Source organism: Rhea pennata, chromosome 2, assembly GCF_028389875.1.
Source record: "Rhea pennata isolate bPtePen1 chromosome 2, bPtePen1.pri, whole genome shotgun sequence".
Lineage (NCBI taxonomy): Eukaryota > Metazoa > Chordata > Aves > Rheiformes > Rheidae > Rhea > Rhea pennata.
The window spans coordinates 5,871,318-5,896,053 of NC_084664.1; the positions used below are offsets into that span (position 1 = coordinate 5,871,318).

The 24,736-nt window shown below is 48.4% G+C and overlaps 1 protein-coding gene across 3 annotated transcripts in view; it reads right to left on the bottom strand.

Moving 5' to 3' along the window:
• LOC134136747 (mitogen-activated protein kinase kinase kinase 3-like) overlaps positions 1 to 24,736 on the bottom strand; it is a 74,073-nt gene that overhangs the window by 2,498 nt on the left and 46,839 nt on the right. For all 3 annotated transcript variants that reach the window (XM_062568763.1, XM_062568762.1, XM_062568764.1), the window contains 11 exons: positions 22,470 to 22,583; positions 20,792 to 20,903; positions 14,570 to 14,703; positions 11,880 to 11,953; positions 9,836 to 9,897; positions 7,826 to 7,918; positions 6,684 to 6,878; positions 5,821 to 5,969; positions 5,012 to 5,143; positions 2,245 to 2,374; positions 1,372 to 1,549 (listed from right to left, as the gene is read on the bottom strand). In XM_062568763.1, the coding sequence (XP_062424747.1) occupies positions 1,372 to 1,549; positions 2,245 to 2,374; positions 5,012 to 5,143; positions 5,821 to 5,969; positions 6,684 to 6,878; positions 7,826 to 7,918; positions 9,836 to 9,897; positions 11,880 to 11,953; positions 14,570 to 14,703; positions 20,792 to 20,903; positions 22,470 to 22,583 (1,373 nt within the window). The remainder of the gene's footprint in view (positions 1 to 1,371; positions 1,550 to 2,244; positions 2,375 to 5,011; positions 5,144 to 5,820; positions 5,970 to 6,683; positions 6,879 to 7,825; positions 7,919 to 9,835; positions 9,898 to 11,879; positions 11,954 to 14,569; positions 14,704 to 20,791; positions 20,904 to 22,469; positions 22,584 to 24,736) is intronic.

The window sequence follows — 24,736 nt, forward strand, 5'->3', positions numbered from 1 at the left end:
TTTTGAAAGATAACTGACTTCAGGGCCCGAAGAACACTCCTGCCTGAAATGGACTTTGCCAGCTTGTGGGGAGCAACCCCCCATGAAAGATCAGTGCACGTCTCTGGTATGCAGGCACCTCCCTGAAGCTCATGGTTCAGACAAGCCCTCTGCACAAAGCTCTCTGCTCGCATTTGCAAGAGTAAACTGCTACAGCTGGTTGCTTTTCTGCCTATATTAACTGTTAAGCTTTTCTTTTCTTCTTTTTAAAAAATCCAAACTCTGTGCACATGCTTTATCCTGGTTTCCTAAGGGTAGAGCCCTACCTGATCCCAGCTGGTAACCCCTTAACATCTGAGCTCACAGGCCCATATTGGACAAGTCTGACAGATATTACGCTTGGCTGGGAACACGAGAGAACTCGGATCAGAGTCTCCCTTGAAGGGAAGGCCAGACAACAGTACAGACACCACAGTTTGAGTAATATCACATAGTTCCCCAAGCAGTAGAGCCAGAATGAAAGCAGTTTGCTTTCAGATGTTCTTCCAGCATCATCTCCCACGTGCGTCAGAGAAGCAGCATATCAGATCTGAGGCAGGGAAGAGCCTGAAGGGTTTCCCTGTGCTTGGTGAGGAGTCCTGGTTTCAGCAGGGACCCTCTTGGCAACCTCTCTTTGCAGTGCTGCTAAAAACGTGAACCTGCTTCCCTCCTGTCAGCTCGAGCAGGGGGTTCCAGGCCACCTGCCAAGGACTTCTCAGGCTTCACCTACCTAGTAGGATGCTGAGAGGGACAAGTTTTTGTTGACCCTCAAGGGAACTTGGACACTCAAGGGAAAGCACTTTGAGAAGACAGTACTATTCCCATTTATTACGAGGATTACGAGAGTTCTCAGCTCTTCTGGGCTCCAGTTGACATCCACCACAGATCAAAATGCTCACAAGCAGCCGCTTATTTTGGATGTCTTCATGTCTGAGCCACATGCAAATATCCAGCAGCAGATTTTGAGAGCCTGCCAAGATCCCACTGAGACTCAGAGCCAGATTTAACGAATCCCCAAAATTAGCACCACCAAAACTCAACAGCTCGTTTGGCAAACTGTATCAACCTGCCTTCCAGAATTAAACAGAAGCTATGAGGTTGAACTGCTTATGGTCCTTGTACGTCGTAAGGCCTCCCAAAAGCAATCTGTGATTCTAAGTGTTTCCATTTGGAGGCATTTGTTTCAGACAAATTCCCTCTGGATATCTGCATAGGTGATCCTAACATTCAGCTCTCATTTCTATCTTTGCACTGCTCTGCCTTCAAAACGCTAGCTGTACTTGTTGCTCCCATTACAACTTCCCAAAGGCATCACTGATTATAAGCAGTAGTGGTGGGGATTTTGTTCCTTACCACACATCAGCTTTCCTTCCATAGCCTTCTCCACTGATAACCTCTGGGCTCATCCAGTATGGCGTTCCAGTGACAGATTTAATCCCAGTGCCAGACATGCAGATGGTCTGGATGCGCTTGCTGGCTCCAAAATCTCCCAGTTTCACATTTCCAGCAGAATCTCTCAAAATATTGGCACCTAAGGGTGAAAAACACACACACACAAAAAAAAAAAAAAAAAAAAAAAAAAAACAACACACACACACACACACCCAAGAGATGAAGCAACCTGATCCAAAATGGCCAACACAGGAAGGGCTCATGTGAGGAGCTGGGCACTGCCGGAGCTCAAAGCGCCTTGCTGAGCTGGATTCAATGTCACTTGACAACCCTCTCTCCAAAGTCTGCCACTCTCTGGGAGGGCTGACTCCCAGCAGGATATCCCTCCTGGATAATCTCACTCAGCAGGTTTCCCAAAGGTACGCCCTGAACAGGAGGTGAGCAATGATCCTCCCCATGCACAGGGAGATAAATAGAGCCTCAGTGCCTCTGACCTCCAGTGCCTTAATTCTTAGGCTATACCAGAACTTTAGAAGTGTAGAGATCTGATGTCTATACGCACAGTTAATGATAATCCTTGTTAAGAGTCCTTAAATATGGACATCTCAAGCAGGAATACATACATGGGGGGGGTGGTTCTTGGTTTTTTTTCAGCTGCTTATTCAAGATTCTCATAGCTCAAGCAACTTGTTGAAGGCAAGAGGCAAAGCCAAGGCAAAAATACCTTAACTTTTGGATGCCAGCACTGTATTCTGCACCCAGGATTTCATGTGGGGAAGAGAGAGGACTAACAAATCGAAGTAAGCAGGAAGGCTCCCTGCATTAGCTACTCACCTTTAATGTCCCTGTGGACAATCATATTGCTGTGTAAGTAGAAGACTCCCTGCAGGATCTGCCTGGTGTATTTCCGGGTGACGTTCTCGGTCAGAGCACCATACGCTTTTAGCTGGTCCTTTATTGAACCCTGTTTCAAACAACCAACATGCACCAACTATAAGGACCAGTAGAGCTAGCTACATCATTGCACACTGACTTTGTAAACTTTCCTGGCTGTTATCACCAACCTTGAGAAAAAAGCTCTGCTGAAGAAATGACAAAATAAACTCCACTAGGTGCTGAACCGAGCAAGGATTTGTCCCTCATGTTACCAGATGCCAGCAGAGAAAGATGTAGGGTCTCCGATGGACATGAGCACTACCCTCTTCCAATAGCACAGATCATTTTCCCCCTCTAGTGGCTGGACCTTACACCAATGGCTAATGGAGAAGGACCAAACTGATGAGGGGCTACCATCAAAGGTAAGAGGGATCTTCAGGCCTGAGCTGATGGTTCAGTCTTCTATGAAGCCTTTCCCTCAGCAGATAAGGCAAGGCCAACTTCCTACAGTGAGGATTATTGACTGCTTTGAGGTGGGCAGCCTCATGGTGGACAAGATCAACCCCACATAGGACTGTTTTCCAGATACCCCAGAATGGACATGGAGCAGGTACCTTTGAATTCTGACCCAGGCATGCAGGCTTCTAAAGGTTTGATTTTATTGATCAGAGAGGGAACAAAGCAGTAGTGCATACATCTATGCTCTGCAAGAGGCTGCCCACCTTGTTTTTAGCTGTGTTTTCTGGCCACTTGGAAACAGATGTTCCTGACCACATCAGAGTTGGTTCTTCACAGGGAAGAATGTAGGCAGATTTGGGTTTCAACCAGAGAGGTCAGGCACTCAGCTCCACCTCTAGCATTCAGGTTGGTTGAAAAGCACAGGGGAAACTCATCTTGTTTCTGCCTGTTCTGAGGCTGATCCCAGATTTGCCAGAGCTCTTCTGGGGAGCAGTGTGTCCCACTGTTCAAGTAACTCACTCAGACTGTCCTGGCTTTTTCACATCCACCCATCTTTGCTATTGCTCTCTCCCAGCTACTATTTTGCCCTCCTTCCTGTCTTTTGAGGCTGATGTTGATCTTTTTGACAGCCCTCCCCTTTCCCCTTCATAGCACTGCTAGAGTAATCTGGGATTCTCTGAAATTACACTCATGCAACTTGAATGAGTATGTTCCAACCCTGCACCCTGCAAGCACTCTGATCCTGGCTGCCCTCACCTGACACGATAATCAAGAAGGGGCAAACAGGACCTTTCAAGTAGACTATTCCCTTTTCCCAGCACAAATTCTAAAAAAATAGGGGGAATGGGGCAGGGAATAAAAAGACTGTCAGCTATTTAATGGGGTTAGTTATAAGAATGTCAGGTTAATCTAAGCTTGGCTCTGGGAAGATTTTGCCTAACAAGCTGTGTTAAATAAGAAGCCTGGCGAGACCCAATATTTCAGAGCTACTGCCATCACTTCCACTGCCATTAAGACACTGAAGCCTTGAGCTGCTTTTGTGAAATGAACCATTGTTGTGGCATGAAAGTCAATCTGTATTTGGTCAGAGCTCTAGTTTATCACAAGAAAAACAAACATTCAACTTCCAGTCTTGCTGGACACTGCCCCAGCATCAAATGTTAGCTTCCTGGCTGCTAACAAACATCAGCAGTTGTAGAATAAGCAGCAAAAGAACCACTGAAACTCCCTGGGCTTATAGTTTGGGGTCCATGCTTCATGATTATACTGCAAGGCCTGAACGTTGAGATGTTGGCCCACAAGGACAGAGAAGACAGTGCTTGGATGGCATTCAACCATGTGGAAATCCACCTGATTACTCATGTGGAAGATGTGTTAGCAGAACTTCTAATACATTTACTAATGACTACAATTATTTATGACCAGATGACTTAATAGTCCCTTCTGACCTTAAAAATCTCTGTATAAACAAGGGTTTATTCTCCCACAGTCTAGGGAATGAATCCAGCTGGACAGGCTGGACTTAGGAGAACAGATCCTCCAGCAATATAAATAGAGCTGTGCTGGTTTATACCGACTAATGTGTTTGTCTAGATGGCTGATATAACTTGTATGCTTGCAAATGGAGAAAAATCTGTGTGTGTTCTTCAGCCCTTGATTGGACTCTTAAAGTTTCTTGATCTTCCTCCCCCCCCAAGGAATATTTCATCCTATATCAAAGTCACACAACGATGCAACCTCTCCATGATAGAATAATGCTACTGACAGAAGGTTCCATCCTAAACAGAAGACTCGCAACTGAGTAACACTGTTTTTAACATACATGTGCTGAAAGCCATAAATAATTGGTGACAGCTGTGGGTGGACAGCTGTTCTATTAACTTTTCCTGGAGGGATTTGTAATAAATACTTATGGACGGGCTCAAGACATAGTGTTTGGAGCCAGATCTGGATCAGGTCCCACATTCACCAAGTTCAGATTCCAGACTGTGAACACACCCTGCTCTGAGATTCAAACTCCAACCTGCGTTCAAGGTTTTTGATTTGACCCACTGCACGTTGAAGGGCTTGACCGTGACATCTGACTCACAACCTAAGCTTTACTAAGCCCTAGGGATGTTGAGATCCACTGTTTTGATTTTGCTTATCAGATAACAGAGCAGCTCAGCTGTAGAGACAAACTTCAGATCCAAACTTCACCAAACTCCTGAGCAGTCTGAATGTATTTCTCTAGCTCAGGACAATCTTTAGCAGGAACTGTACTTACCCCTGGCATGTATTCGACAAAAATAGACAGCTTCCTCTCCTCAGGGTCCCGCAAGCATCCATAGTACTGCACTATCCTGTCATGCCGGAGAGTCTTCAGCAGCTGAATCTCACATTCTAAGGCATTTACCTCCTGCAACAAAACAGAAAAGCTCCATGGGCAAACACGTACCCCACCAGAACAGAAATACTACCCCAATATTGTTCAGTGCTAAACACTCTTTTTACAGTACTTGTAAATAGGATATCAGCCACTTAAGGCTCAGAAATGAAGAACACTGTCCTGAGGAATGAATGGGGGGGGGAGAGAGAGAGAGAGAGAGAGAGAGAGAGAGAGAGAGAGAGAGAGAGAGAGAGAGAGACAAGGGCTTGGCTTTGAGATAAATTTACTTATTTAATTATGCTTGAGGTAGTTTTCTGGAAAGGTGTGAAAGACGTGTGAATGAAGGCACCAACAAAGCTAATGCAGCTCCCAGAGCCAAGAACAAGAAGAAGGTGAATGAAGCAAGAAGCCTAAAACTAAAGAAAGAGCAGACAGACCTGCAAGGGATGAGATCCGAGACACGGAGTGGGCCTACATGGCCAAGGTACTGGGAAGGGAGGTAAAGAAATCATCAGAGCATGCCGCCCAGCATCAGTCTGCCAATTGTGAGCAATCACGAAGCACTGGGAACCACTCCACATTGAGAAGGAAAACACAAGGCACCCTGTCTCCCGAGTATTGCCTTGTGGCAGAGAGACGTGCTTCTCAACCCCTCCTGCACCCCACAATGCGCTCACTACAAAAGGTGGTCCTGTCCTCATACTCACTTTACTTGTCTCTTGACTGTCTGGGTCAAAAGGCACCTGCTTCACCGACAGCTCCCGGCCAGTGTCAGCATCATAGCAGAGATAAACTTCCCCAAAAGCTCCTCTTCCAAGCAGTTTTCCCAGCCTCCAGTTCACAGGTGCCTGTAGAGCTACAGGAGAGACAAGAGTTGAAAAGAGTGCAGTACAGAGACAGCAGGGACTGTCTGACCTTACAGAGTGCACATCACACCTGTAATGATATCACCTTTCTTTAGAGTCTTTTCTTCAGAAACTTCTTCATTAGGTAACATGGGACCTCTTCTCTCCCCAGCTATAATGGTGGTTAGCAGGATACAGCACAGCTGAGCTGCAGCCCCTCCAGGAAACAGCAGTTTTACCTCACTAGGTTAAAATTCCTCACAGAACCAGCCAGAATGCACCAATTTCTGTAAAGTGGGCAGTCTTGCAGTAGCAACCTGCAATACCATCCTTGGGTGCTGAGGTGACAGCAACATAGGACAAAGAACAGGAAACTGATCTGTTCCCACATTTCAGGTCACCTGGAAGCTTCCACTGTGAGCGTAAAAGGAGTTCAACAAGCAAACACTTTGCTGAAGTTCAATACCTTATAAACACCAGCTGTGGCCATATGCACTCCTAACTCAAGGCCAAGGTAAGGTAGTGTGTGTTATATTACAACTTCCTCACTGAAATGCAAGCTGCTGTAGCATGCCTCTTGCTGGGGACAGAATTGGGGTACAGTCAAAGATTCTTGCCACAGCTCAGCTGCCGCTCAGTAACTCAGTAATTCACGGTAACTCAGTTTTGTGTTGAGGTCCAGACATACTGAGACCTCAGACAGGTGCATGCTTTGATTCACTTACAGTTCCTAGCTTTAGTAGGGGAGGTGCTGAAGACCTGCAGGCCTTTTTCACAATTGTTCCACCATTTGGGTCTGTACTCGTCGTACTGCAGGGTGCTGAGCTTGCTGTCCCCGTTAAAGCTCTTGGTTCGGCTAGAAGGGACAAGTTGAAACAGGTTCTCCTGCGGGAAATAACTCCTGGGGAAAGTTCTTCGGCCTGTGTGAGAAGCGGAGAGTTACAGCAAGAACGCACACGGTAGCTTGTATCTGCCTATCACCATCCTCTCACATGGCTGCCCAGATGCAGTGGTGCACCTCTACAAACTAAACAGAACAAGTTTAATGAAACTGAAGCAAAACCCTGTGAACATTTTAAATTCAATTTAAAAGCTGTTAACAGCAGGTAGGACTATATTTAATACAGAATGTTTCCAGAGGGGTTTGTAACAGTTTAATTTAATTAGGTTTCTGTTTGCTTTTAATCACAATTAAACTCTGAACAGACAGAGATTTACACTGCACATTATCCCTGGCATCCTCTAAGACCACAACACAAATGACCACACAAGCAGTGCCAGATTGCATGACTACTACTTGCACAGATTTGTGTCAGTAAAAGATGAAGTTCAATCTAGAAGTTCAATCAACATGCTGTTTGCATGCCCTCGGTATTTTTCTTTCTAAGGGAATTTGATTCCTGTTCAGTTTTGCTTCCCACCACTTGCAGTATTGCATAGTGAAAGAAGCTAGCAGTAATGAGGCGATGGAGTAGTCCCTGAAGCTCAGAGCTCATCAGCTTAAAACAGAGACAATGTGAACAGACACCACTACTCTGATTTGCCAGGGGATTTCTGACAGTTTTGCAAGAAGCCCGCCGTAAAAGACACAAACCAGCATCCTCAAAAGCAAGCAACTGAGGTGAGGAAGAAGGTTGACTCCCAAAGTAGGGCAGTCACCATGCTGCCAAGGATGAGAAAGAGCAGAGCTTCAAGGCCTCCTAGAAGATACAGAATAGGCAAGCAAATCCCACATGACTTTGTTCTTAACACTTTATTGGAGATGTCTTCTTCCCAAGTCTCTCCAGTCCCAGCACTGTTGCAAGCCAACCCTGTGCTGTGACCCTGGTACCACACCTCCCTCCCCAACTATCCTTCATCTTCTTACCATCGCTGTAGTCCTTGCGACTTTGGGAGAGGTGGTATTGCCGAGGGAAGGTCCCACCTTTCCCAAACCTCTCACAGAACGGGATGTCGAAGTCTGACAAGAGGGAAGAAGAGATGCATTTCTTAGATCAACTCAGTACTAGATGCCCAGAGCATTTCTTACGGGAAAGCGTTCTGCTCTTCAGGTTGAATTACAGAGAAGAATGAGGTAACAAACTGTTCATTTGCACAGCGAGGCATTTGCCAAGGCTTGCTCTGAAATCTATCCACAGCCACCCGCTGCTAATAGAAAAAAAGGGCCAGATGCTCTAATCTTGGCCCCCCTAAAGCCGACAGAGGTTTAACCACTGGCATTATGGGCTCTGGCCCATTATAAGGCTGGGGATTAACACAGACCATTTCTGGTTTCCAAAACTGAGTGCTGAACATCTTATTTCCATGTAGAAATACAAAAGTTAGTATAGAAACAGAACGGCCAGGCCCAAATCAAGTCCAAAATCTCTACTCAGGTAGCAGCTATTTCCAAGGAAATGCAAAAATCCAATGCTTGGCTGACATGGAACAATCTCTCACATCCTTCTCAAATGTGACTCTTGATCTCAAAAAAGCTGGAGATTGATTTAAACCTCTAGCGCCCTGAACATCTACAATTATTTTGATTAAATGCTAAAATATATAGAACTGATTAAGGAGCACCAGAGTAGGATTACATAGGAGATTATATAAGAGACATGGATGGACAGATACAAGATAAATATACATTTCGAAAAAGAAACAAAACTAGAAGCACAGGAAGCCATCACTGGTAGCACTGAACAACTTGAGATTAAAATATCTGTCATTTCCCTCCATCTTTCACCTCTTGTTTTTCCTCCGTCCAAGTCTAATGACACAGCCCATTCTGAGCGTTTGTTTGTCTTAGCCTGGGGCCAGCAGCCGCTCCTTGGAGACTGCGCCTGGCCTCGGCCGCGCTTCGGCACGATTTCCCCATTACACCAGCACACCAGAGGAGTGCATAATGGCTGAAATATGGTCAGCGAGAAAAGCAACAGCGTCAGGTCAAGAGGCTCACGGCGAGCCATATGCGAGCAACGATGCCAAGAGGCATTTTAAGGTGAAATGCCTGTCTGACCACCAAGGACGTATTAAAACTTCAGCGACATGGCCTGACTGCAGCTTCAGCGCTATAGTTCAATCTAGAAATTCTGCCTCTGGCCAGAAATTGGTTATCATGCTACAGGCTGACTGCCATTTGTTCATTTTTAATAGCAGAAGTCATTATAATATTACAGAATTTCCATGACTTAACCAGCTGGATGTTTATATGTGATTAAGCAGTAACCTATGATCCCTGAGAGTTACCAATACACTTTCCCTGTCAGCATGTGCAGTGTTACTAAGTCTGTCTCTTATTAATGCAAATGGAGTAGGTTTCATTCCCTGGAGAGTTTGGGACTCAGATTTTGCAATGCAGGAAGTCAGGGCCCTGAAACTGCCACCCACAGGAACCTTACTGAAAATAAAAGGTGATGCCACGGAGTTGTTTCTCAGCGCCTTGCAATTACTTCCAGACAAATGCAAGAGCAAGGCCTGTTCAACACCTTCACCAGCACAGAGCCCATCTCTGATTTTTCAATAGCTTCGTGCACTTGCATCCGTTCCTTCAGGGCACTTGCTGCCAATCTGGACTGCTGTTGGCATAAGCTGAATCCAGAATCAGGCCCCGAGGTACTCAAGTGCTATTACTACTGCATCAAGAGCCAACAAGGTTTAAGTGAGGACTGAGAGAGACAAGCTCGTGTCTGAGCCTCTGGTCCTTCGATTTTGCAGACTATTCACGTTTGGTCACTGCCGGGCCATTTGTGAAGCATAACCTAAGTAATGCAGCTGGTTTGCTTGCTAGTTTTTAGTTACCTTTCATACAGTACCATCTCTCTAATAGCTTTTATCAGTCACTTTACTGCCTGCTTTCTGCACTTTTAAGTGAATACAAACCTCCAAGAGTGCTTACCCATGCATTCGAGACTGTCTTTGGGATGGCTCTTCCTTCCAGGAACAGGAGTGAAGGGAGGGCTACAAAGAAGAAAAGACAAGAGTCACTTTATTACACCCAAAAGGCTGTGGAACGAGTTAGGAAGCGATTACATGCAGAAAGCACCGACTGTATAGAAAACCCCCCTGGTCAATTCAGTCCACTCAACCGAGCTCCCATCCTTTAGCCTGCACAAGACTGAATGCTATTTTTTGCAGGACAGCAGCTTGCTCCTCTGACCAATGCAAACCTGTTCCTGTGATCCTGTTAAAAACAGTCACTAGGCTGAAGCAATGTGGCCAAAGACTGCATCTTAGCACCTAAGCATGAGAAGACGTAGGAGGATGGCTGCAGATTCCTCTCTTCCCTGAATATCCAGTGTTACAATTTTCTGTGAAAATTGCTTAGTTCCTGCGGATATCCACACTGGGAGCCCTTCAGCCGCGCTTGATTCACCCAGTTCGTCCTTCTCTGCAACGTCGTCCGCCAGCTCCTTCACCCTGGAGGGTCCATACACCACGAGGCACACACGGCTTCCCAGCACACCAAGAGGGAGCGAGCTCAGTGCTGCAAGGCTGGTTCACTCTGAACCACAGTGAGAGGCTGATAAAGGGATCTCAGAGACTCAAATTTCATTTAGCCTCTGTAAGGGACAGCAGGGCAATCAGTTTGCTCTTTTGCTCTGTGCCTTAATTTCCCTTTCAGTAAAACGGACATTGGGGTAGAAATTCTTTGTAAAGCGCTCTGAAGCCTACTAGTGTCACAGTTAATCATGACTTATTTGCTATGAGGAAATCTATTGTGTTGTTTCTTAACAGTGCCTAGTGCCTTCCTCTGCTCACTTGAGGCAAACGTGATCTCAAGCAGTTGGCAACAACATCTCAGCTACATCTTGGCAAAAATAGTCATACTTACTCTGTTGAACCTACTCCTACCTACCTACCTATTCCTGCCTTGGAAGAAGCTAGCCCTCTTCTTCGTGCCTTTTTCAGCTCTCCACATCCCACGACTGCACAAAGCTGCTTGCTTTTTTGTGTGTGAATTAGCTATGCTACCCACTTTCAAAAATGCCTAGCATTTGCCTCTTTATTCCTAATAAAGTATTATAATCGGGCTGTGCTGCTCCTCACGTTGCTATTCCTAGCAAAGTCTATGCAAAACTGAAGTTGAGCCATAGAGGCTAGGAGCAAAAGGAATCCAGCTTCAATACTTCCATAACAACGAGCAAATACATCACAGGAAATTATTAAAATCCACAGAAAGGAAACAGACCTTGACACTGAGACGGATCAAAGCGCACAGAGCTGCAAACCCGAAGTCTGCCCCACAATCAAATCAATGCAGCCTTGGTGCTACATGGCAAAAGCAGCACGAGAAAGAAAAACTTTGACGTGGGTTTAAAAAAAGCAATTGCTTCCCAAAAGGACACTGCATCTCATGCGCAGATTACCATGCACAGCAGCAAACATAGAGCCACGGCGCACGTGTGAGCTTGGACCTAACCCACCGCACTAACTATTGAACCGCCGTCTGCTTCAGTACAACGTGTCCTAGTTACTTCCTGCCGAGAAGCTAAACTTAGTTGCTGATCGTCTGGTGGCCTTAGCACCTCGACTGCTGCAGCTGGGACCGCTGGCAATGCCTGGGGGCTGCTGGATTTACAAGCAGTCAGTGGAGGGCAGGCAGCAAGCCCGCACGGGGGGCTAAGGAAGTATTGATGTGGTGGCTGCAGGAAGCCAGAGGAGTAGCAGGTGACCTGGCAGATTCAGAAAGCCTAGAGACAGACAACGGCAGGCTGCTCTGCAGACCCCTAAGCACGTTGTCCAGCTCAGACCACTGCAATACAAACCACGCTGTGGCTCACTTCTCCGTGCTAGCCTCTATTTCTTGGCATGCAAAATAAATTCATTTTGTGCAGGTGCATCTTAATCCTAGCAGGACCCTCAGGGGATGCAACTGCTCTCCCACTGTGCACGAGAGACTGCGTGCTTCTGCTCCGGACATGGCACCACGACCAACTCACCTGTCCACAGGCCTGTCCAGCGACTGGCAGCTCCCGGACAGCGACTCGTCAGGGCTGATGAAAGCTTCGAGCATCTGAGAGGGAAAGATAGGGGAAAACGATAAAACAACGTGCTGAAATTCTTCAGGCTCCAGTACCGACAGTCCCAGTGCTGCTCCGTTAGAGAGCATCTGTGCAGATCAGTGCGGCTCCACTGAAGCAGACTGATTTACACCAGCCGATGTCTAACAGGAGAGTTTTTCCTCCCAGAGGAAACTTGCATTAATGAAGCCCTCTCCGGATTATTATCCTTCCTTATTGTTCCTTACTAGCAGGGAAAGCGAGGCCAAGCTAATTAGCACCCTGATGTTCAGAGCATGCTGAGAAATCAGCGAGATTCAAATCGCTCAAAGTATTTGGGGCAGAGGGGGAAGAAAAAAGAAAAAACAAAATCACAGATCAGCACACAAAGGCTTACTGGATACTCTGTGCCGCAGCCAGGATCAGTGCCCTGGGCTCCCTTAACACCAACCTTCCCCTGCGTCGATAAGCGCAGCATCGCCGGGGCTTTTGGTCGGAGGAACCGGCTTGGCTCTCACCAGTTCGGTGAGTCAAAAGCTGCATTTGTGTCGCTTCCTGGACGAGACACTGTGCTCACCGGGGTTATTTATAGCTGGCTAGTAACAAGGGAGCCGGCGTATTGAGCGGCGAACCTTCGGGCTAGGCATGCGCCCGGCCCGCCCGCCGAGCCCTGCGGCACCTGCGCGGGAAGGCTGAGCAGAGAGGGTTAAACACCACGCGGAGGCACCCTCCACCGGCTCCGGCGCCCAAGCCGTCCCTCCTTCCCCGGATACGGGAACGGCCTCCCTTTCCCTGTGCTGTTCCCGCGTAAGACCTATTTATCTGGTTGTCATAACAGCTTGGACTGTTTTGGTGGGCCAGTCCTGTTTGGAAAGCGTGATTTTTCTCCGCAGTTTTTACCCCAAAGCCTGAGGCTTCGAAGTGCATCAGCCAAGCAGGAGCAAGACCCCCGTTAGACCCCCGCTCCCCACCTTTGCCAGCTGTGCCACAGCCCAGGGGGCCTCTCCCTGCAGTTAACATAATGCTGGAACGGACTTGTCCTTCCCCAAAAGCACAGAAAGGGGGGGCAAAACTGGGAATATGAGCACAGTCCGTATTCCAGTTCTGTCCATCTACCAAGCTGGTCTCAAGCAGCATTCCCTAAAAAGCAGCAAGCACCAGGTTACAGGTGACTTTGGACCAGGCACATACAAAAGCCGCAGCCCAAGGACATTTTGAGGGCAAAATCACTATGGGGAAAAGCACAGCTATTCAATCAGGGAAAAAAACCCAAATAACAAGAAACAGTTTTTCTTACATTCAACTCGCCAGTACACACATCCACCTCCGTGGAGGAGGGCAACGGGCCCCCCACAGCGTAATGCTGGGGAGAAGAGAGGAGAGCAGCTGGGAAACGTCATCGGGAAAGAGCTCAGCGCCCAGCTAGGGCTAACGTAGCTCCGTCGGTGGCCAGTGGACTCAGCACCGATTTACACCCAAGGGGGGTTTCACGTGGGCCCTCCCCCTGCACGTACACACACTTCGTCTTAATCCTACTAAACATGTTTGGAAGTCATGTAAAAACAACAGAGAGCAGCTTTTGGCTACGAGGAGCACGAGATACATCTGCACACTGACGCTGCCAAGACTCACCCGGAGCGACTTCTTATTTTATTAATGGCTGCATAATAAACCGTTAAAAACACAACTTTGCCATGGAAACACTGGCAGGGGCCGCACACAACACCAGAGCTGGTGGGTGCGATCCGAGCGTAGGAAACGCTCCCCGGGCAGGATCCTCGGGGGCCGCTGCCGCAAGGCCGCTCGCGTGAGCTGCTCGGCTTGGGGCTCCTCCGCGTCCCTCCGGCAAGCGGCGCATCCCGGCTCCGTCCTCCCAAGAGCGCTGCGAAAGCCAGTCCTGCGCCCAGCGAGCCCTCCTGACTTCGCACGAGCCCGGGGTACCGCCTGCGTCGAGCCCTCCGGAGCTAGAGCTCGAGCAGAGACGCAAACGGAGAGGGAGGCGCGAGTGGTTTCCCTTCCGCTCCCCCGACACCCGAGACTCCCCCCCGCCGGGGCGGCTCAAGGGGGAGGTATTCCTCGTTGCTGTGCTTAAGAGCAAGCTGCTCTTTTATTACTGAGCGCCTGTGATCTGCAAACTGTTTAATACGAAAGAAAAAAAAAAAAAAAAAAAGAAGGGGGAGAGGGGAAGGAGAGATGGACAAAACCCGCAGAGAGAGGCTACAAACAGGGCCAAGCGCTGTAAGCAGAGCTCAGGCAGGATCGGAGCAGCAGGAGCAGCGAGAGGCGCTGCCACGCGTCGCGGGGCTGTTGCAATCGCAGGCAGGCGGCTGCTGACGCGCTCCCTCGCGCTCCCTGGGATCCGGGGAGGCTGTGGCCACGCGGGTCCAGCGGCCGGCGCGCTCCGCCGGGGCCACGCTCCTCCGGCGCCGCCCGAGAGGCCCGAGCGTGCTGCGATCAGCGCCGGCGGCGGCTCTGAGCACTCTCGGGGCCCTCTGCCTCTCCCAGGCACCCGTCTCCAGGAAAGGGCGGCCTGAGCAGCTCGCTGGGGATCTAGTGGGCACTCACAGCACAGCCCCCCGCGTGCCGGGCGCTGCGCCGGTTTAGCCCACGCACGTGCTGGCCCCACTTACGTTCTGATCCATGGTCTCGGGGATGAACTCGCCCTCGCTGTTGATGCTGGTGTAGGATCCCTGGCGGGCGATCTGCTGCTGCTCTTCAGGAACGCTGCCCGGGGGTGGAGAGCTCCGGCCAGTGTGCAGAGAGCCTAGGACACAGGCAAAGGCGCAGGTCAAGGATGGGAGAAACTGCCACCATGTCCTTCCAGGAACACTGTTCCAGGGACCAAAAACCTCCTGGAGATGTAGCTCGGTTTGAACTTGGGTGGAAGGGAATAGAGGAGCTAGAGATGTGATGACAACAGGGGATGTTGTCATCATGGCTGACATGGATCATCACATCATGGATGACAACAGGGACATCCTACAAAGCTTTTGCAACCTGGACACTTTGTTTCTCTGCAGGGTCACACAACATCTGGCTTTCAACCTACTCTGGACCCTAAGAGCTTTGCACCATGTCTAGGGAGCCTGCTGAGGCCAGAAAGAAAAGGACTCTAGAATTTTGTCATAATACAACCAGGCAAACTCAAAGCAAAACCCAAACTCCAAACCCACCTCCCCTCTCTGACCTCTGGGCATTTCCTCCCTGGATCATGTCACCTCCTTGTTCAGCAACATGGGAAACAGCCTTGCTGTGCAACATTGCTTACACATTTCATATGCAGGCAGCAATTTGCACTGAAATAGCCACCTCCTCTCTTCCTTCCCTATGTGAAAATAAAAAGGAAGGAAAAAAAGCAGCCCTCAAGTCCAAGAACCAGAGAGAAGGAGATGACCTATGGGATCAGACCATCCCAGCTCCCTCCTCAGAGAGGGTGATGTCCTCTACCGGCAGCCCGGGAGGCTCTCCCGCTGCAGCCGGTAGAGCCTCCATGCCAGGTGGAGCCACCTGGAAACCTTGGGGCCATGCAATGCCCGGCGTGTCCCTCACCCCTTATTTGAGGAGAGGGGCTTCTATTTTGCACTCAGGAGAGAACTGCAATTTTGTGTCCCATCCCTCTCTATCCCCCTACTCCACCCGAACCGATTGCTTGTGCCATTTTAGGATTTAGGGAGCACTGCCCTCACTTGGCCAGGACACACAGGCTTGGCTCCCCTCGTCCTTCTGCAGTCCCTTTGCTCTATCCCCGAGCTGTCATCACTCTGCTGCAAGGAATTGCTGACGGAGGTCTGTACCGCTCCACGCTGGAGCAGTAACGGGCCAACGTTGTGCAACACAAGCCTTCACACAACATAACAAGTTTTCTTTAAAAAAAAAAAAAATTCTTTACAGAGCTGGAAAGGCACATGGAGATGAACTTCCCTATGCTCCTGACCGACTTTTCCTGCACTCTTGCAAACTCCTTGGTCTGCTATTATCATTTGGCACAGTATGTCCTGGGCTTGGCACGATATTCCAAGAGAAAGGTGCCAGGAAGGGGTCTACCCCGTCATGAAAAGCCAACACTGATCCTTCAACAAAACATTTCTGCCGCTATTCTGCATCACAGTTACTGCGCCACATTGATCTCTGGCATAACTCCATCAGCACGATCAGCAGCACAAACCTGTGAGTCCCCAGCTTCCGCTTGAACCGATGGGCATCAGAAGCTGCTACCGTTATCACACTAGCATTAAAGATGATTAAATCAGGCAGGCTGAATTTACACCAAACATACAGATATCTCTGTCCCACCATACATCTCCCTCCAGGCTCCTTGCTTGGATTTTAAAAATAAGAATCATACAGCTTTGAGTTACTTTTTTTCCTCTTCCTATTTGCTGCTTCACAGATTTCCTGCAGGACAAGAGCACAGTGGAAAAAGTCTAACCGAAGCAATGTCACGATCCAGGAGAGCGGCTCTCGAGTGCTGCAGCACTCGTGATGAACTGGCTTTCCACCAGCCCTAGAAACAAAACCAGTTGAGAAGTACAGCATCCTCTCTTGGAAGAGAAGTAAATAAATAAATACGTTTAACCATTTAATGATTCAGGCACCCTGAGTAAATTGCTCATCATTCCCTCATTTGTTTAGCAGATGCCAATCTAGAACAGCGCATGAAGACGTTAAAGGGGTCCCAGCTACAAAAAGCAGCTAGATGGCTTGACGTGGTGCAGCCGCCGTGTCTTCACTCTGCTGAGCATCTGTCACTGCTACTCGTCTGCTTGTGCTGCTATCTCTCACTGCGATAACCCAAGCTTTTCCCAGGACGTCTTAGGCTCAGACTGTACAAAGCGCTGCCCCTGTCCTGTTCAGCTCTGGACCAGAATGTCAACTCCAGGTTGTTCAACGAGATTTCTCCAAAGTTTAAGGACTTTGCCTCATCTCATATTTAGCCTTTGCCTGTACAGCTGCTCCCAGTCACTCCGGTCAGTCGTGTCTGACCTTTCAGAATCACGTTTCCTGCTAAAAGCTTAAAAAGGGCATAAGACACTAGCCATTTCCCAGCAGGCAGAGAAGTTAAAAACAGGCAGGTTTTTGCATGGCTGGAAGCTGCTGGATTCCTTTCAGGCAGGCTGTTCAGGTGGACAAAGCCCCGGAGGCGTCGCAGCAAGCAATTCACGCAGCTTCAAACCTATGGGAGCAGCGGCTGCTGCTTCACCTCCACGTCCCCGCTCCCGGCCACGCCGGAGAGATTGAGGGAAGCCCTGGGAGCGCGGGAACAAAATTCCCAGGCCACCTTGACACTGCCCGCAGCCCAAAATGGAAACTGGGGGCAACACGAGACATATCAGATGTATTTGATAATCCACCTTAATCCACCTAGAGACAGGCTCACAGGTACTGGCCAGAGCTCAGCAGCCCTGTTCGGGATCCCTGAACTCGGAGAAACTCTGCAGGTTGGCACCAGTCGAGCATCTGACCTCGACTACCCTTTGGACCAAGGTGCTTTGGGAAGAGATTCCTGCTCCACATTACATGCTATAATGTAAAGCCACACACTTGAGATGAGAGCACAGCATGTCCCGAGCGGGGTGAACCAGGCCAGCACGGAGACTCGCAGTCACTGCTGGCATCTGCTGGGGTCTTTCATGTTCCCGTCTGTTATTTTTATTTAAACAGAGGCTTTCATGCAGGATGTGCAGAGTTTGCAGTGCTGCGTGTACAGCCAGCTCCCCAGTGCCACGCTTGGCTTGCCTCCGCCTCCGCCTTCCCAGGCTTCACCCTTTCCCCACCCCAGCGGATGCTGCCCAAAACTTCACCCACTGCTGCTGGGACATCAAGCAAGGGTCTCCAGGGAGGTGCGAAGCCCCTAACAAGCCGCCCACGCTCACAGCTGCGGCGACAGAGGACTTCAGCCCCAGGTTCAGCCCTCGCAGTGCCGAGCCAGGGACACGGCGCGAAGAGGCACTGCTCTGCTGAGCCCTGCGGAGGCTCGGGGTTCAGGACACATTGGCACAAGCAGCAGAGAAGGAAGCTTCTCACCACGGAGCAGCAGCTGCCCTGCGGCAGCGCGAGCACGCGGACCAAATCTCCCTCCATTTCTGCTTTTGCAGTGGGAGCCCTGCAAGTCCCCCCCGTTCTCTCTGTGCCTTTGCATCCGCGGTTCTCAGACTCACTTTGCCAGCAAGGTGCCAGCAAAGCCTGTCCCCAGAAGTCTCCCCATCTAGTGTCCTCCTTTTGGGGCCACCACGCTCCCCTCTGGGCTTGAACAGAGCCTGGGGCTCAGATACATGGTGCCACCGCTCAGCTATTCAGCTTGCCATCGCAGAAACAAGAAATAAGTAAATAAACAAAGCTTTTGGCTTTGAAGTACTCTTTCTGGAATAGGGTTCTTGAATATTCTGGGGACAATGTTGTGAAATGTGTATGTCCTCAAAGTAAATAACAACCACCCTCAGTTAGCAGAAAATGTAGAACCCCAAAAGCTTTTAGCTAAAGTTCTCTGGCACTCAGCTGAATGTTTTCAGATCCTGGTCATCAAGAGACTGGAACATTTTCCACTTCCAAAGAAAAAAAAAAAGAAGAAAGAAATGAGGGGGGGCAGCTTTCCACTAAAAATGTTTGTGAAAAAAAATATATATAAATATATATATATTTTGACTTTGCTAAGGTTTTTCAAGGACAGAGTGAAGAAGTTTTCTGTCCAGCAGACACAAAAATAGCCAGTTCTTCCCCAGAACATCTACCGTCCAATCTGCTCATGCCAACAACACACAGTTTTATTATTTTTTGCTCCCACTAACATGGCAAAGTCAGCAGAAAAACATGAGACACCTCAGAACCACTGAGAACATGACCCTGAACCACCTTTTTGATCAAGTCACTTCAAATCTCCTGATAAATCGGGTTTAAGAGAAAAGCTGAACTGAGTTAAGATCCTCACTTGATAGCAATCACTTTGATGACATCAAAAGCAAACACTGAAATATTTTGCAACTGCAAGAAAAAATAGTTTCTCCTACTGAAATCCCAGTCTCTTAGGCTGCCTTTTGACTCTTCACCAAGTTTAGTAAAATCCTGCATCCCAGAAACACGGCACAGGATCATCTCTGTCCATTTAAGGCTTGACTTCCAGTTTTATACTCCATCTGAAAAGCTGCCTACTAGATTACCCAGTTCTGACTCAGAAGGGTAAAAAAAAAGAAGAAAAATAAACAAACCTGCTGGATTGCGAGCACCTAAGCAGGGCTGTAACACCTTCGTACAGACGCCTGCTAACTCCAGACAGAAGTCTGGTTAGCATACAGAGGGTTTGTTGCCACCTCTGTTGCAAACCAAGAGCAAGATCTGAGGTCCGTGAAGCAAAATTAGAGGGATATCTGCAGCATGGACTAGTTACCTTTGCTACCTACATCATAGCAGGGCACCGAGGACAGCTTTTCGTGTGTGTTTGCAATCAGCAAGCAGCTGCTGCAGCAGACCTGCCTGCGACACCTGGTGCTGCCCAGTCCTCCTGTTAGGTTACGCACCAGTGACAGCTCCTAGTGCCATGGCTCTTTACTGGCTTATATTAACAGCTTAACAAGTGGCCAATAAATAAATAAATAAGCAGCAGAGACACTATTTTGCTTAAGCACAGTTTCTGCTGAGACTGTGCCTTACCACGTGTTTGTGCGTGCATTTTATTCAGAATCATCTAGTGACTCTGGGTAAAATCAAGAATTGTGTGAACTAGAAAGAAGAAGAAGAAAATATATATATATGTATAAAAAATAGGAAAAGATATCCCTGGCACATCCAAATAGTGTGACCAAAGAGCTCTTGTAGACATACCACCTGCTCCCTGACTTCAGCAGGAGTTGAGGATGCCTGTCCCAAGAGCAGAATCAGACCTACTCTTGAAAAATGTTTCCTATATATAATTGCCTGAGAGGCAACAAACTGCAGCCTGCTTTATCAAGGCAGCACAGCCTATGAGACATAAATTGCAAAAACTTTAGAGATAAATATTCTTTGTTGTTTCGTTGGAGAAAAGAGATTGAAGTGCTTATTGCCAGATAAACAGGGAGCATCTTTGGAGGATGAAGTATATCTTTATGTATATTTGTATAGGAGGGCCCTGCTTTATTCAAGACCTCTGATGCTGTCATTTCTACACTTCTCAAATAAAGAGAAGAAAATGATAGGGCTCTGCAGAAATTACCCTATAACCAGCTCCCACAAGTGTAGCAGAGAACATTCAGTGTAAATCAAAATGATTAAGCCTGCTTAGACGTTGTCCTATGAGTTATACTCCTGCTACACAGTCCTAAGGACTGCTTCACTGGCTCCGTACATGGCACGCTGTTCTCTAAGATCCAACAAGGTTCTTCACACAAAAGGTCCTACAAACATGGATTATCAAGAGTACCTACCAGGCAACAACGCAGGCACAGAAAACCAAAGTAAAGGCCACACAAGGTTAATGCACACCAGTCCCCATTGGGCTGCGAGAAGACAAGGCGTTGGCCAGCGTGGCTTTGGAGAGAGAAGGTCCTCACTCTTGACTATGATGAAATTCAGCAGCACCGAGTTTATCACAGGCTGTTATTACTATGTTCCCCCTCCTCATGCTATACCTCAGATTCCCTGCCCTCCCTTAGCTTTCATGCCAACTTTCCACTCATCGCAACTATATCCAACCTGTGCAGCTTGCAGACGCTCTTCCATAGGCAGAGAGACAAGCAGTAATTGCACTGAGCTCCTGGTGGGAGACATCAGGGTGACAGTCCAAACAGGACAGCTAAGGGGATTGTGGAGGAATAGAGAAAGGAGATAGTGGTCCAGTTTAACAGCACAACATACTCCGCAAAGCGCTGCGTTTCACTGACCTGTGGAATACTTCCGCGTCCTCTCGGAGTCTTTGTACAAAGATCCCATGATATCGCCCATGGATCTGGAGATCCTCATTTCATGCTGTTTACTGTTGTTTGGCTGCAGGAGCTGGGAATCAGACAAAGGGGATGATCAAACTCCGCCAGAGGCCAAGGCCAAGGCCAAAGCCAAACACACCATGGAAAACCCCATATTTGGCTCCCCAATTTGACTGTTCTCCCAAAAAGCAAACAACAACAAAAAGTTGTATGTAGAATCTATGGTAATCTAAAACAATTCATAAACAATTCATCTTTATTATTAAAATGTTCTAATAATGTAAAAATTGAGTCCCAGTTGACAGTGATAAAACACAGATATTTGACATAAAAGACTTCTTGGCTATAGCTGCACTGCATTATTTTCAGGCAGGCAAGAGGGATTGATCCCTGCTCTGAATCCAGGTTTGCTACCACAAAATCAGAGTCCATCTTCTGCACTCCCTAGACTTCAGCAGAAGCAGCTGTATTTATAATCCTAAGCACTGTACAGGTTCTACAATACTGCAGATGTAGGATCAGACCCTGTTAGGGAAGACAGACAAGGGGGAAAGTAAAAAAGAGTCACATGTGCAGATAACAACACTGGTTGCCGCCAAGACTTACTAAGATAATACACTACCACATACTATGGTTCTGTGATAATTTTATGTATGATCCCCAGAACCACATATCCTTAAATGGAGGAGTACGGTTACATGCTTCACACGGAGCTGGGTCTGCCCTCAAAGGTATGCATGAATCCACCTGGCTGCCCTGCCCTTAATATCTGATGCGTAATACTGCAACGTTCCTGCAGTTGCTAGTGTAGATTGCCCCATTTCTGCTCAGGACTTCTGAAGCTCCAACCGACTGCTTAGTCTTCCTTGAGGCCTCTGGGCCCTGCACTTTTGAGAGCTTCTGAAAGAATGCACAGACATCCCAGGAGCTAGAAGCATCAGTGGCTGCATTAGGAAAAACACTGTGCATTTCAAGACTCTCAGTCTCCCTCTCTGTACTTCTAGGAAATGAAAGAAAAAGTGTTGCAACATCTGCAAATCTTCTGCTTTATAGTCTGCGCTTGGGGCAGCACGACATGTGCTTTGGCAAGACGCTCTGTGCACGCGAGGTCAAGCTAACAGGCTTAACTGCAAAACCACGGAGCTCAAGGAAAAAAAAGAACAAGACAGTTCTGCAAGAGACCAAAGGATTCTCCAGTTTGCTCTTCCTCGCCGTTAGAGTTTCAGCACCAGAAGGAAGCAGCAGCCCCCATGCTGCTGCCTTGTGCAGCAAGGGCCAGTACAGACATCCTGTATGCGGACACAGCTACAGAGGAAGGGTTCCAGCATCCCGCAGCAGAAAGCACAGGGGGTTCCCTTGAGGTTTTACTTTATTTCAGTACCCACACAGTATTTAACCCCTCCCAGGTTGCAGGAGGAGCTAGCAGGAGCTGAACAGCCGCTCGCCTCTGGGCTGCAGATGCGGAAGGGCTGAAGAGCAGAGGACAATTACATGCCAGCCAAGCCAGGGCAGGGCGGACCCCCCTCAGGACCAGCTCACCCCCAGCTCCGCACTGTCAGGGAGCTTGTTTCCACTCCTTGACACAACAACGCATCTCGCTTTGGATATAAAAGAATAGAGGAGGTGACCAACTCACATTTGCTCTCTTTGGAGCGCTCACAAGGATCCGCAGGCTCTTCAGGGAAGGGCTTAGCTCCAAGTGTTCCATCGCTTTGTCCAAATCTTCCTGGGATTTCAGTGGGATCAGGAGCTGGAAGGGATTGAACAAACACCAGTGCGGGGCAGTGTCACACATCGGATAAACAGAGGAAGCCAGACCTTCACAGCGAGCAATGCGGGGACCAGGAGACAAGCAGGGGAGATGAGAACATGGACAGAAAGCAGAACGCCCGTGCTGTCCAGCCTGTGGAGCTGTAACATTGTCTTCCAAGTCCTCCACTACCAAGGAAGACACGAAACCACAACAAAACATGTTTGCAAGGGGAGCACTTAAAGGTCACATCACCAGTTCAGCTAGCGGACAGAGAAGAGGCCTGAGACCAATCCTCACGCTTGCTGTCTGCTATTCCAGGGCTGCTCTGTCGCTGGAAGTTGCAGGCAAGACCTGTTGCTCCCCAGCCCCAAAGCAGCCCTATGCATTCCAGGCAGAGAAGAGCCCAAGTTTCTTCCTAAGGAGAAGGCCATGCAATGGTGCTCCAAGAAAGGACTGAGTTACACCCAAGCATTGACTCTGGAAGACCCCCTGTGGCCTCCCTATTGCTGCAGTCTGTGCTTCTGTGCTGCAATCTGTGGTACGGTTTCCTTAGTTTTAAGTATTCAGTGAAATCAAGGAACATCTCATAAGTAGGAGTTCACCTCTTTGGTGTGAAAGATGTGCATTCCCTTTCTGGAATCACTTTTTTTTTTTTTTGACCTTCTGTTCTTTATATGGTGAATAGGCTGAGAACCAGACAGTGCCCTGTCTGTAGGGCAGCTAAAGGTCCCAGTGTTTTCTCTGTGAGGGGTAAACTCTTGCCCTCATCTCTCCAGAGGGAATTTCACCCCTCTGGCATCAGCTGTGTGGTGTACAGCGTCACGCAGTTGGACCGCAAAACTTCCAATGCTTAACACAGCTGCATTTCAGAGGGGCTCTGTGGCATTCTGCTGCCCTGGGCTATGACTAAAAACACAACTATTTGCCCCATAACCTGGCACACTCTGCCTAACATCATAAAAACAGGCCTCAGCATCTGTAGGTTGCCTAGGGCATTGGCACTAAATCCAGCCAAGAGAGCACATGTTCTTGCCTGTGCCAAAGTATACGGCACTTCCACCTACCAAAGGGACCGAGTGGCCACAGCTCCCAGCAGGGTCAGCTCCGCAGCTGTGGCTGAAAGGCATGCCAGCACTTCTGAAAGGCATGCCAGCTCTCCAGGTGACCAGAGCTCACACCGCCAGCCACAGCAAAAAGCGTTCAGTGCCTCAGATCAAACATCCAAGAAGATATTCAAAAGCCACCTGCGTCCTCTTTTTGATCACAGGGTGTTACCAAAGGTTTGGCTGTTGGCCCATAGGTAAATACACCTCAGACTGCATGCATCTAGGTTAGAAGTGACCAGGTCAAGGGAAGGCTGTGGGCCCTGGTCAACAGAGATGAGGTTTCATCTTGGGAAAGTGCTACTGCCATCTCATCTACCCGAAGACCAAAGTTTAGTCCTGCCAGGCTCCATCTTAGGTAACCACGTGGCTGCTGTTTCTGCAGGGTCTGAACACCTCAAGGTTTTGATTGAGTTTCTCCTGTCCTGTGAGAAAGGAAGGTCATTCTCTGTCCTTGTTTTGCAGGCAGGGAACTGAGACCATATGCAGGCCACCTGTTTCAGATGTTTAGCATCAGGTAGAACATCATCCTTTCACCCCCCCCAACAAGACAGCCTACCTCCAGCAGCTGTGGACAATGGAAGCTTACATCTACTGTAGGCACCTAGCTCTGAGACACCAAAGGACAGATCCACAAAACAGCTGGGGCACTGCAATACCTAAGTTTTATGTACCCTGCTATCTTGCAGAGTTTCCAGTCCCAAACTAGGTAATACTCAGGACCCCAACAGTATGCTTGGGATGGTCAAGTGTTCAGAAATGGGATTCACAGACAAGAGAAGGGAGTTGCCTGGCATAGCCCCCAGTAATTGCTTAAGAAAGATGAGGACAGTTCTCAAAAGATGCTTAGCCAACAAACTCCAGGCTGAAGTGCCCATTTCAGCTAGGAGCACTCTTCTGGTGTAAGATGTACAAACATTATTGAGAATCTCTTATGAAAAGCCAGAAGAGGAGACTCCAGAGCAAAGCATTTTGCACTCCCACCCAGGAGGGAGGAAAATAAGGTTATGCAGCCTTTGTTCAAAGGCTATTTAGTTATATATATGT